Source organism: Brassica napus, chromosome C8 (assembly GCF_020379485.1).
Source record: "Brassica napus cultivar Da-Ae chromosome C8, Da-Ae, whole genome shotgun sequence".
NCBI classification, from domain to species: Eukaryota; Viridiplantae; Streptophyta; class Magnoliopsida; order Brassicales; family Brassicaceae; genus Brassica; species Brassica napus.
The window spans coordinates 13,278,763-13,292,593 of NC_063451.1; the positions used below are offsets into that span (position 1 = coordinate 13,278,763).

General features: G+C 38.3%; 1 protein-coding gene across 2 annotated transcripts; it reads right to left on the reverse strand.

The window, feature by feature from the left end:
• Positions 1-10,166: 10,166 nt before the first annotated feature.
• On the reverse strand, positions 10,167-13,598 carry LOC106415467 (phospholipase ABHD3-like). Of its 2 annotated transcripts, none has more exons than XM_048765740.1 (14): positions 13,275-13,598; positions 13,063-13,152; positions 12,920-12,981; positions 12,755-12,855; positions 12,591-12,680; positions 12,374-12,496; positions 12,053-12,130; positions 11,862-11,923; positions 11,679-11,727; positions 11,462-11,518; positions 11,222-11,352; positions 11,056-11,139; positions 10,896-10,962; positions 10,167-10,779 (listed from the first exon to the last, which is right to left on the reverse strand). In XM_048765740.1, the coding sequence occupies exons 1-14, from the start codon at positions 13,514-13,516 to the stop codon at positions 10,429-10,431; spliced, it is 1,587 nt and encodes a 528-aa protein (XP_048621697.1). In that variant the 5' UTR covers positions 13,517-13,598; the 3' UTR covers positions 10,167-10,428. The 2 variants fall into 2 exon arrangements, with proteins under 2 accessions (XP_048621697.1, XP_048621696.1); XM_048765739.1 differs by having other exon boundaries at positions 11,849-11,934; positions 13,275-13,596.
• Between the last annotated feature and the right edge of the window lie 233 nt (positions 13,599-13,831).

Sequence of the window (13,831 nt, forward strand, 5' to 3'; positions counted from 1 at the left end):
AGGTGGGTGCTGATCGATGCTAGTCATCGGTGAAGTCTCCAGATCTTTTCATGTAGGGTACCAGTCAATGCTAGTGGAGTATCGATCAATGCTAGTGGAGTATCGATCAATGCCAGTGGGGTGTTAATCAACGCTCTACTTCAGTGTCGAGTCTACAGTGTCATGATGACATCTTGATCTTTTTGGGATTTAAATAGGTGTCGACCAACAGCAAGAGTTTGTATAGATCGACACTGAGGTCGTATCACCAATATCAGCTTCGTCCACTCCACTCAGCACTCCAGATCCATGATTTTATCACCATTTTCCATACTGGGATCAGCCAGATGTCTTGGGTTCAGTTCTTCCTTTTTCATAACCTCAACAATCTACTGAACCTGAAATTATGGCTTATTTACATGAGTGTTCGGGCATTCGACTCAATGTAGACAATTTCTAACTGCTTATTAGAGTCGACCATCACCTTATGTTGACCTTCCATCATATTTTCCATCAGGGATTTCAGCTTATTCACTTGAGTTGCTGCAGCATCTCTGAATTTTTCTTTTTGAGGAAAGCGTTCTTGAGGTTATTCCAGGTACTAAGAGATCCTAGTGGAAGATTTTTGATCTAGTAAGCCGCATCTCCAGCAAGAGAGTACGGTAAGAGCATGCAGGAAAGGTAGTCTTCAGAGACTCCATTGCAACTAATGCCTGAAGCCAAATCCTCAATTCTCTCAATATGAACCATTGGATGCTAATGAGGAATACCATGAAAGGGATGTTGACTCACAAGAGAGAGGAACGTAGAATTCAGCTCAAATTTATTCCTCTGGCATCCAGAACGGCGCATTGCAGACCTATTAACATAGAAATTCCCAGGCCTGTTGTAGAGTCTAGAACATGTCTAAAATGTCTACAATCCAAATGAAACACAAAAAATAAAAAGAACGCCATAGATAAAAAAACAAGTCTCAATTGCAGTAAACACTAACACCATAATGAAAAAAAAAACAAAGGAATGCCATGACTAAATAGCTCTGTTACAGGTGGCTCTGTTATGACTCTCTTAGCCGCATAGACTCCATTTGTGCCTCTTTTTCTCTTGAGCTCCTTGTTATGAATGGATCTTATCTTCAAATGTCTTGTATCTGCGTTTACTTCTTAATTAGATCCTAGGATCCTTCTCTGGTTATGGGAAGAGAGACAAGGGATAATCCTTGCAACAGAGAGGCAAGGCTCGATATGATCAAGGTGTGTGGGGATGAATGGTGACACAAGAGGCTGTGGAAAAGCTCCTTGATACTCCTAAGTGGCTAGATTGGATATGACACACCGAGATAGACACTCTTAACTCTGGATATTACTCACCAGAACAATCAAACAACTCGACAAGCAAGAGGATGGAAGAGACAAAGGTTTTAGATGAAAGATTGCATAACTTAGAGAGAGAGTTTGACACAAACTTATAAAGAGACAAGTTGGAACACGCTCCAAACTTTCTCGAAAACAAATACAATAAAGGGAACATGCTCCCTTGGAACTCAAACAAAGACTAAACACTTAGAGTTTAAAACATAAAAACATGACATGAAAACTTAGAAATAGAAATAACATAAGATATATATGTGGTTGATCCGAGATCATCATCCAGGTGGTAGGAGAAGCAACTTGTGGCTTCATTAAAAACCTTGATTGGAAAACCCAGTGGGACAAAACCAATGGAGGGAAAAAGAGTACACACAAGCTACTTGCCTAGATGATGATCAGCTTGAAGGTGGAGTAGCTTGAATGGTGATGAGTGTGTATTGGTTGATCAAGCCATGAACAAGACCTTCTTCTTGCTTCCAAGCTGTCTTAAGCAAACCTCCAATAGCTTTATTGAGCTTATTGGTTCTGGAACGAGTCATAGGACCATTAAGAATAGTTAAGACATCCTCATCAGCCGGCTTGCTCATGATCTAATTATCCTCATCAACTAGCTGATCCATGATCACATCACTTCTCCTTCCTACTGTTCTTCTTGTCTTGGGGGGGGGGGGGGGGGGGGGGGGGGGGGGGGGGAGGGCGCCAACTATCCTTAGAAACACCTATTGGATTGATGGTTTCTTGATAAAACATTTATCTTATCGGTTTTCATTTCGTCTTTTGAATCGTCTATTTCCTTAACATCGCTTTTATATTATCGTTTATGTCAATTCAACTTTCTGGCTTCTACAAAAGATGATGGGTATGGTAAGATGAATTGACCAGAAATGATTGTGGTGGCGAGATACAGCTAGAAGAACAATTCAGATTTTTTTAATCATTCTAAAAATTCATGCACATGACATTACAAAGAGAGAAAGAGAGAGTTAGTAATCAAAAACAGAAATTAAGACTTAGAAGTAGGTATCTCTTTCTTTGGTGCAATCTTTGTAGTTAACTCCAAATTTCCAAGCAACGTTCATCATCAACGTCCAACTTCAACAAGTGCTAGTATCAAACCAAGTTTAAAATTAGGTTGGAGTCTCTTAAAGCTTGAAGAATGTAGTTTCTTAGTCATTTTTCTTTCAAAAATGGCTAGCCAAACTTTCTCATGCCGGGGCCATGAGAGATCCTTTTCCATCTTCCTCCTCTTTGTGGGAGTGAAAAGTTCCATCAAAATTCCTCATGTGAGGTACTTTTCTTTTGGCTTCAAAGCCAAGAAACTTCGTCGATTTCCTTTCTGCTTGTTGCCTTGTGTAATGGTTCGTTTGGGATCGGAAGGTACAACGAGACTCATCAAAATGAGAATCGAGGTTATGGAACGCTCAACGTCACGATCTACAGTGACTATTTCCACAGTTAAAGATTTTGAAGGACATTATAATCTCTTCGTGAGTTTGCTCGTGTGTGGTACCTTTAGAATCTCTTTCAACTTATTATCAAACTTGTCTAAGTTTTTGTATCTATCTCTTTATGGCCTTGTTTTTTAAATTTCCATTAGACCTGCACATCGAGTTCTTGATGTTGCTCTTATCTTTGTATCCGGTTAAGCTTATGAATGAAAAAAATAGTTGTGTTCAAAAAAAAAATACTTAGTCTCAAACAATGACTAAAATTCAATGTCAAAATACATATTAAGATTGGCTGCAGCGCCAAAACTTGATGTGGAATAGATTTTTTCAAATATTTTTTGATACTTTTAATAGATTTTTAAATTATAAATATATATTTAATTATGTTATATGTATATATAATTGATATTTTTATATGTTCGGACACCCGTTAGGTTCTCAGTTCGGTCCCGGTTCAGTTCAATTATTTCGGATATATAAATATAGGAGCCATTTAAGTATTTGAAGGTTTCAGTTCGGTTCCGGTTTCTAGTATTTTGTTTTGGTTCCAGTTTTTTTGACCAGGCCAATAAATGATGATGAGATAAATAACATGCATATTTTACATTGTTTTTAACTTATACTTGATAATGATATTCATAATAACTTCCATACGGTTTATGACTTATAGTAATTGCTATGCATAAAATTTATATGACTGTTGTTGTTTCTATATTTTACATATAACATATTTTATATAACTGGAAATATAAAAATAAATAAATAAAATTCTCATTAACACCTATGGCCATATGTTAAATAGTGAAATAAATATGGGCTTTTTTCAAAACCAACCTATAGTTTGGAGTCAACCCCAAAACCAACCCTAAGAATCTAACCTTAAAAGACATAACATGCTACAATCTTTTGTTATAAACCATAAACATTGTCTAACACATGTACCAAATGAATATATATTCTTTTAAATTGTTCAATTATATAAAATTTTCATTTTTAAATTTCATATTAACCCTTATATTAATGATTAGTTTAAATTTTCACAAAAAATATTTTTGTATTTTTAAATTTAATTTATAAGATCAAATTACGATGTAGACTTGTATTGACGTCTACAGATATGCAGACTTACGAAAGACAAAATTGTTTGGTCATAAAGGTTATATAGTACTTTTACTACTCCTTTAGATTGGTTTTGTATTTGATTGAATATGAGGTCTACTTTCATGGTTACAATCAATATTTGGGTTGGTTTTGGCAAAAAACCCCAATAAATATTTATTGTTGTAAACTTAAGGATTTAGAACTGTAAGTTTCTGTATATTATTAATGAATAAGTGTTCTCTTTATATAGGGGTTACAAGAGAGATAAATAGAAATACAATAATAGGAAAGATTACAAATCATAAACATAAACGAATTAGGAAATAGGCAAGTTGTAGCCACCTCTCTCTCCTCTCCAAGTCTCGTGGCCGTCTCTCTCTCTCTCTAGAGTTGGACCGTCTCTCTCTCTAAGTGTATGGGCCGATTATGGACCGGGCCGGTTATGGACATCTACCAATTGATTTATAACACTCCCCCTTGGATGCCATAACCATACAGGGATTGTAATACGCTTAATGTTGCCTCATTAAAACCTTATCAGGAAAACCTAGTGGAACAAAACTATGATGAAGGAAAAAGAGTACAACACGTACTACTTCCCCTGATGTGAACCTCAGTGGAGGTCCTTCAGCCTACGCATCCCAATCTGATGTGTGAGCTTCCTGAACGTGCAGGTAGGAAGTGCCTTGGTGAATAGGTCAGCTGAATTGTCACTGGATCGTACTTGGACGACCTGGATCTCACCGGCTTTCTGAAGCTCGTGAGTAAAGAAGAACTTAGGCAATATGTGCTTTGTCCTATCACCTTTTATGTAACCGTTCTTGAGCTGAGCAATGCACGCAGCATTGTCCTCATACATCACGGTTGGCTTTTGCACTCGGCCATCCGGCAATCAGCTCGGACGTGTTGGGTCATCGACCTCAACCAAACACACTCGCGGCTGGCCTCATGTATGGCCAAGATTTCCGAGTGATTAGATGAAGTGGCCGCGATGGTTTGTTTCATGGAACGCCATGATATGGTCGTACCTCCATGTGTAAAGATATATCATGTCTGTGATCGAGCTTGATGTGGATCTGATAAATAACCAGCATCAGCAAAGCCAACTAAACCATCTTTGTTATGGTTAGTATAATATAGACCCAAGTCTTTCGTTCCTTGCAGGTAACGAAGAACATGTTTGATCCCATTCCAATGCCTCTGGGTCGGACAGGAGCTAAACCTAGATAGTAGGTTCACGACAAAGCTTATATCAGGCCGTGTGTGAGTTGCCAAGTACATTAAAGCTCCTATGGCACTGAGATATGGCATTTCGGGACCTAGGTCATCTTCATCATCCATCTTGGGACGGAATGGATCAGTGTCCAGGCCGAGAGACCTCACGACCATGGGACTGGTCAGAGAATGGCAATCGGCCATATTGAATCTCTTGAGTACCTTTTCAGTGTATGACATCTGATGCAAAAGGATCCCATCATTTATGTACTCAAGTTGTAATCCCAAACAAAATTTTGTTTTCCCGAGATCTTTCATCTCGAATTCTTTCTTAAGGTATTCAACCGTTTGGAAAATTGTATCCAGAGGTTCCTAGGATATTCAGATCATATATTTCGATGATTATCAATATTGTTCTCGAGAACTTGCTGTACATTCAGCTCAATACCCTCTAGTACTTTCATTATCTAGTGGACCATATAAATATGCAGTTACTACATCAGTTTGCTGCAAGTCTAATTTTCTCTCTTATATAGCCAGACTTATGAGAAATCTTAAAAGTAGTTGCATCCACCTCATGGGAGTATATCTCCTCATAATCTATTACTGGTCTTTGTGAGAATCTTTGTGCAATATTAGCTTTATATTTCACGTTTTCTATTCCTCAGAAGACCCATTTATATCCACTGGTTTTAACATCATAAGGCGTTTTAATCATATGGTCAAATACGTCTTTCTTCTTTAAACTATTTAACCCCACGTTTCCATTCAATCTGTTCTACGAGTGCGCACTCTTATATTGACGTGGGTTCATGATCCTCGCTTATATTCATAAATTCAAGTGCTACCTTGTATCATCTTATGTCGACATTCCTTATTGTGTTCCATTATGTTCCAGACATGATATAATCGATTGAGATTCATTATTATCAGGACCATTAATACTTTGCAGCTTGGCGTCCCAAGCTACATTGTTTGGTACTTGTACCTTAGAGCCGGCCGGCCTTATCTCTATGTCTGGTATGGTTTCCTTGACCTCGGATTTTTTTTTTATTATTTTTTATCATTCTATGCACCTTTCTCTTTTGTTTCCGAGGATTCTTATCTTTTGAAACTTATTGGTCTATCTTGTATAGACTCTGTAGCAACTTGACTGTGTCTCTCTTGGACATCAATTTAGTTGGTGCTTTACAAGCTGGTTTATATATGACTTAGTCATTCTTTTTCGGGTCAGCAAATGTGCTTGGCATTTGATTAGCTAGCTTTGTAAATGTATAATCTTTGGACGTCTATTTCACATTCTTTAGTCCGAGGATCTTGCCAAGACAATGATGGTCGATGCCATTATGTTTCTCTTACCAGTTTATTATTTTCTCCCCCTAATGTTGGATAGTCGGATCCATTAAACTTTGCAATCCATGTTCTTGGCCACTAAATAGATCACCCATATTTGGCTCAAGGTACTTCATTATTTGTGGGAGATTCATATCCAACATATATCCCCATCCTCATCCTCTTCTAAGGATCCATCTTAGACGGCACATATATTTGTGGTGGCTTATCCAAATATCTCAAGATGTTATATGTCTGGCTCATGACCCGTAATAAATTTGAGATGGGAATATCTATGCTCACTTAATGGTCTGATGCTTATTAGTTAAGATGCATGTAAATTCGTGTGTCCCCAAGCCTTGGACTGAGAGTTTGGACCTATGGGTAATGGCCAATACAGATTTATAAAAGGATTCAGCCAAGCTATATATAGTATGTACATGTGCGGATTTGTCCTCACTGCCCCCTCATGGACATACTATAATCTTTAAGTGCTTTGGGACATCATGGCCTAATGAGTTTCCCTTGGGTTCATGCTACACACGTGAGATTCTATGGGATAACTCTTTGTACCCTTTCCAATATCAATTTTGCATCATGTTTTGGACCAGGATGGCCAATCCGGTCATACCATAAAGTGTATAATTTCGTGGGTAAACCATTCTGGTTACCATGACTATTGCCTCTATCATATTGATCTTGGCATAGTCTAGATCAATAGAGAATGCAGGCATAGTTTTTTAGGACTCATTATGGTCTTGGGCGATTTTATACATATATCTGAAGGAATTCTTTGTTTCCTTCGCCCATTGTTTCAATATGGAAACCATTCATTCTTATATCGCTAAATAATCTCAATGGGTTTTTCTGGGTGAATATAAAGCATCTAAATGTTTGCCCTTATACATATCTGGCCATAGCCCTTAATGTGTACCATACCCGCAAATCATATTGGCGTTTTCAAAAATCATTCATTCCTTTTATTAAGTTTTAATAAAACAAGTTCATAGAAATGAAAAACATAGGAATAAAAAACATCAAAACAAAGAACATAGAATTTAGATTACAAATGTCGAAATCAATCTTCAGTTTTTTTAGACAATCTGAAGTTTCATAATCCATAAGATCGCCCTTCTCATGATTGAAGTCGTTTTCATCATCTTGGTAAGTCATATGGGCTTCAGGATTTTTCCCTTTCAAGCTCTCCTGATAGAGGTCAACTAGATGCTTGGGAGTCCTACAAGTCTTAGCCCAATGATTGCTCATTCCACATCTATGGCACACGTATTTCTCTGATTTAGTCGAGTGTTGGGGTTTGAAAGAAGATCCACGGCCACGACCATGGCCTCGTCCAAATGAGCCACGGTCCCGTCCATGGTCTCGACCATTTCCTCGCCCGCGGCCAAAGGATCTTCGACCGCGGCCACGTCCGTTCGATTTGTCTCGACCACGGCCATGCTGGCCGTTTCCTTGGACGTGGTTGGACTCTTTATTGTCCTCTATAGCGTGTGCATCAGGTAGTGGAACTGATCCAAGTGGTCTCATCTGACTGTTTCTCATTAGTAATTCATTGTTCTGCTCAGCGAGCAAGAGACAAGAAATAAGATTAGCATCGGTTTTGAAATCTTTCTCTCGGTACTGTTGTTGTAACAGCACATTGCTTTCATGTAAAGTGGAAAAAGTTTTCTCAAGCATATCCTGTTCCGTAATACTTTCACCACACAGTTTCATTTTAGAAACAATCTTAAACAGTGCAGAGTTATATTCGTCCACCGACTTATAGTTTTGGATCCTCAGATTCGTCCAATCAAACCGAGCTTTTGGTAAGATCACCGTTCTTTGGTGATCATATCTCGATTTCAATTCATTCCAAAGATCTAGTGGATTCTCAATGGTTAGGTATTGATTCTTGAGACTCTCAGCTAGATGATGACGAATGATCAAGATGGCTCTGTAACGATCCTTTTCATTGGCATTATTGTTCTCGGTGATACACTCACTGAGTCCCTTGGATTTCAGGATAATCTTAGCATCGAGCGCCCACTGAAGGTAATTGTCTCCAGATAGATTTAGGGCAGCGAAATCAAGGTTGTTGATTTTCGACATCTGAAGTTATAGATTAATATTTTTAGATCTTTTAGGAATAGTTTTTAATGTTTAAACGATTAGGGTTTTATGTTCAAACAATCAAACAAGCCTTCACAGCCAAGATCTATGCCTCACGGCCAATGAGCAAGCCGCACGGCCATGGATGCAAACTAGTTCGTTTTTATGCATTTAGTTTGTCGTGTAATTGCAATCCTAACATGGTTTGTTTCTATCAGTTCATGATGCAATCAAAACAAGCAAACCTATCGGCCAAGCAAAGATCAAGCCACACAGCTATTTGATTCAATTCAACACCATTCCTAGAATAAGTTCTAAGTGTAATTGCAATCAATCAATGTGATTAAGTTATGGTATGAATGCAACAAGGCCTCACGGCCACGAGTATGATCAAGTCTAGAACAGTTTAATCTAATATGTAGTTTCAGATTTCAATTTTAAAATAATCTAAACTAGGTCATTAGGGTTTTAGTTTAAACAAGCCAAACAATCAGATTCGAGTTTGAACAATCCTAACAATAGTTCTAGGTGATCAAATCAACCAATCAATGTTCAATTTCAAACAATCAAAATCGATTTTCAGAATTAGGGTTTTAGGGTTTCGATTTTATTAACAAGCAATTTCAATTTCAGGATGATCAAATTCAATCTCAATCAATCAATCAATCAGTTTTAATTAATCAATAGTTTTCGAATTAGGGTTTAGGGATTTCGAAAATTTGATCTTAGATCAAAGAGATTTGATTTGAGATTTAAAACCTTTAAGTTTCTGATTTTAATTGATCAATGGATCAATCTCGATTTTTAGGGTTTGGGGATCGAACTTATAGAGCTTCGATTTACTCGCTTAGGGATTGATCTATTATCCTATGGCTTTCATCTTAGAGATTATATTTTAGGGTTTCATTCTTTACAATCAACCAAATTCGATTAATTATGTTCTTAGAATTCGAAATACCTTTAGTTTAGTTGTTGGTAGAAACCGGACCACCAAGAATGAAACTCGAGCATAGACACGATCGGGACGCGAGCTGTTCACGAGCTGTCTTGGACGCGAGCTGGAACGGAGTCGCGAACGGATTAGGGTTCCAAAGCAAATCGGCGCATACTGTATTTGTGCGTGAGGGCGCGTCGGTTGTCAGATCGACAAGCGGTTTGCACTGACTGATTCGTCTCGGCCAGGGCTTCGATTTGATATATTGATCGTTTTCTGGGTCCTCACGGTTTGGGAGAACGGCCTCTTCGAAGTTCCGAGGCAGATTCTTTTTCATTTAGGGTTTTAGGGTTTTAGCGATTTGGTTTTAGGCTCATGGTGTTAGAGGCTATCGTGATGATAACGTGTTGTAAACTTAAGGATTTAGAACTGTAAGTTTCTGTATATTATTAATGAATAAGTGTTCCCTTATATAGGGGTTACAAGAGAGATAAATGGAAATACAATAATAGGAAAGATTACAAATCATAAACATAAACGAATTAAGAAATAGGCAAGTTGTAGCCGTCTCTCTCTCTCCTCTCCAAGTCTCGCGGCCACCTCTCTCTCTCTAGAGTTGGACCGTCTCTCTCTAAGTGTATGAACCGGTTATGGACCAGACTGGTTATGGACATCCACCAATTGATTTATAACATTTATTTATTTTTGCTGTCATACTCTGAAAATTCCCTTACAAGATTCCATGTGTACAACTACATAATCGTCATGGTTATGATAAGGAGTCTTCTTCTACACAAATTTTCCGAGCCCTCCTTTTTCCTTTGGCTACATGTGCAAGAAAATGAGGGTGAAGGATAATGTTATTAGTGTATCAATAACTAACAAATTACGACACATAAATAATCTATGCATGAAACTGTTTGAGTGGAGAAAAGAAGCGACTTCAGAGGTTGGGGGATGTTGTGGGTCGTTGCTTCTTACGCAAGAGGTAGTTTATGAGCATCCCAACTAAGGGGAAACCTGTTACCACGCTTATGTAACCAACCAACCATATGGATCCTTTTCTCTGCCGGCATAGTTTGTTAAAGCTTGTCTTTGTTACATTATCCTCACACTGTGGTCCGGTCTGGTTCAATAGTTGTGTTGCTTCTTCTGATGATGGAGCAGTGATATTGGTGTTTTGCTCGTACTTGACTGCTGCCACCAACCCGTCTTCTGCAGTGTTTAGGTACGGGCCTTGGTTTATCGAAGGCTCCTCCTGCTTCCCTGATTCTGAGCTTCTACTTTCTTGAATCTGCACAAAACTGAATTGGTGACTTTCTTGTTGATAATCTTAGGAAGAAATCAATAGACTGGACGGACGAACGATTTTGTAATCTAGATTTGCAATTCCAACAAAGAGAAACTTACTTTCTGTACATGCATATGACGACTGCAGCTAAGGGCGCCAAGAAACTCATTGGTGGCCCGAACCCACCTGTACACAGCATACATATAACAGTAAAAAAAGAACAATAAGCATAACCTGGTTCCTAAAATTTGTAAGAATGAATCTTAGAGAGATACCGACCACAAGCTAGATGCAGTTAGTCCTTCGAAGAATGCTAGATGTCCCCCGTGATTCGTTGTCGCCAAGACAATGTTTTTGTTTGCCCTTTTCCAAAGTAACTTTATGTCAATACTGTGTATATGTAATAGGATTTAAGATTTAAAAGAGATAACGAACTATTATTTACCAGCATTCCTCCCAAGGAATAGCTTCCTTTGTGCATAACGGATCATCTAGAGCACTGATACAGAGTAGTGGCACCGCCACGTTTCCTACGTATTGGGTACTGCTAGATTTTCGGTAATACGTATCCACAGTCTGCGTTAGGAGTGCAAATCGTTACTTAATACTATGAAGAGCATATCAATGCTGGAGGTGGAGGGAAACAAACATCAGAAGTTAAAATATTATGGGGGAAAACTAATACCTCAAATTTCCCGACATGACAGGTAGCATGATTGTCAAAATCTCGGATGGAACGTGACTGATGGACGCAATGAAATTGGGAAACAGCAGAAAATGTAAGAAGCAAAAAGAAAATGCAAGTTTCAGTTATATGTTTTCTGAAGAACTCTGCTTCTTTTGGTGAATCTACCAAGAAGACTGTGTGTATAGTTTATGAGATCTATGGTTGCACTACTAACCTTTTTTATGCCTTCCCAATCAGCAAGCCTTGTATACTGAGGTTCATGTCTGCAAATGAAACTAGAGTTATTATAACTGAAATCTTGATCTTTCTCAAAGTATTTATCTGAAATTTCTCCCCTCAACCCATCTCACAAACTCAAAATATAGCCAAAAGAGGTGGACATACAATTGGGCATAACCTTGAAGTCCGATGGTGAGAGCTCTGTCGTACAACTTTTGTTTCAATGTCCGGCAGATAAACCTGTCACCAATCTTGTTGGAAAAGCACAATGTGTTCAATCGTTAAGTTATTAGAGAGAACTGAAGACACACAAATGTTGGAATCAATCAATATACCTATTAAGAAGATAGTTATGAGAAAAAAGCTCACCAAGAGGTCCCATGGGGAGCAAATAGCCACAGCACCCCTGAGAGGAGTCTTTTCACCCTCTTCCCCAAGGTATTTAACCTGAAACAGTCGACATACTCAGGTTTATTAGATGAACCTTCTCGTACAAACCATTGTTTTCAAAAACCTAAATAGGCAAGCTGCTCATTTCTGTTTTTGAATGTAGCCTACGTTGCAGCCAACTCAACAATATAAAAGACAGGAGAATCATAACACTTTCAACATAACTCAAAAGTGTTTATCAGCTAGATCAAAATAGGAACATAACATAGGAAACTAAAATTGAATTCCAGATCTGAGTACCAGAATATTAGCTCCAATGCTAGTTCCAATAGCAAAGAGAGGAGCCAATGGGTACTCCTGTTGAAGATAACGAATAACTACCCGTATATCCTCAGTCCATCCAGCATTATAGAAGCGATCGGACTGCAAGCATTCACAACATAAACAAGAACATGTAAAGATTTTCATAAAAAACATTTGAAACAAAAAAAAATACACACAAAACTAGAGAACTCACAGTAACAGAAACACCACCGAGTCCTCTATGATTGCTAATAACAACATTCCAACCTGATTTTGCAGTGTTGTAGGCAAGGTGCTTTAGGTACTGCAGAAATCATAAATGCAAGTCATTATAACTTAAAATTGTAATATAAAAGCACAGTCCTAGAGCAGACTTACGGCAGAAGAAGAATCATTAGTTAAGCCTGGAACAACAACAGCAATGGGAGTTGTGTCTTGCTTTGTGATCTCTCTCTGATTGCGAAGGTCCCCATCAAGAACTGCAAGATTCAATCAAACAAACGAAGATGGTATATCAAAATCCAGATGCACTAAATTTTATACCATCAGAGTTGGTCAGCCAGTCCAATGCAATGGTTCCACCATCAGAAGCGCGAAAGAGCTGCCTGGAACAGGAGGAGGACAAGAGACTTCCAATAAGCTATCAAAACGCTTAATGAATTAGCTAAAAAGATGGCAATCAGTACCTTGTGTAGGAGAAAACAGGAGGCAGTCCGTTGAAATTAAGGAAACATGTCTGAAGATGAGGACTCGCTAACCACGGAGTCGCCACATATCTTTAACCATACGAGAGAGAGAGAGAGAGAGAGAGAGAGAGAGAGAGAGAGAGAAAAGCTCAAATTCAAATTCCTAGATCGAATTTCCCAAAAAAAATTTAAAAATGTAAATGGTTTATCACCGGCCGTGAAGAATGCGGCAGCGAGAAACAACGTCGTTGTAAAGAGGAGAATCTGGTTGGAAGATGAGATTAACGCGGCATTTGAAATAGTTCAGAAGCGTATCACCAAGGAAGTGGAACTCGAGAAAATTGTAGAAGAAGACAGTCCAGAGAATGAAGAGAGCGTAGAGGTAGTGACGAGTTGGGATGAGCGAGAGAGCTTGGAAGAGAAGGTCGTATGGAGATGGAATTGGATCGTCCATTCCTCTGAGATTGGGGCGATAGGAACTAGAGAGGGATCATTTTCTTCTTTAGGCGAACGACATAACTGCCGAAGTTTCTATATTTTATTTAATTCATAATTTGAACTTTTTATTTATTTATTGCCGACGCTTTCGTTTGGGGAAAAGTGATAATTTAGACCCTCAACTATTTCCTCGTGCCAAATACGACCCGAACAATTGTTTAGTGTCTACGACCTCAATTCAATTATAATACAAAAAGACTATCAAAACTTCTTAAAACATGCATAAATTTACATTAACACTAACAGAAGTTAGTTAACCGTTAATAAGATA

Coding starts and splice junctions, on each gene's coding strand:
- LOC106415467 (XM_048765739.1), bottom strand. CDS start 13,516: ATGGACGATCCAATTCCATCTCCATACGACCTTCTCTTCCAAGCTCTC. Junction 12,856..12,919: donor CTGGCTGACCAACTCTGATG/GTATAAAATTTA, acceptor TGAATCTTGCAG/TTCTTGATGGGGACCTTCGC. Junction 10,963..11,055: donor CTAACTGCATCTAGCTTGTG/GTCGGTATCTCT, acceptor TGCTGTGTACAG/GTGGGTTCGGGCCACCAATG.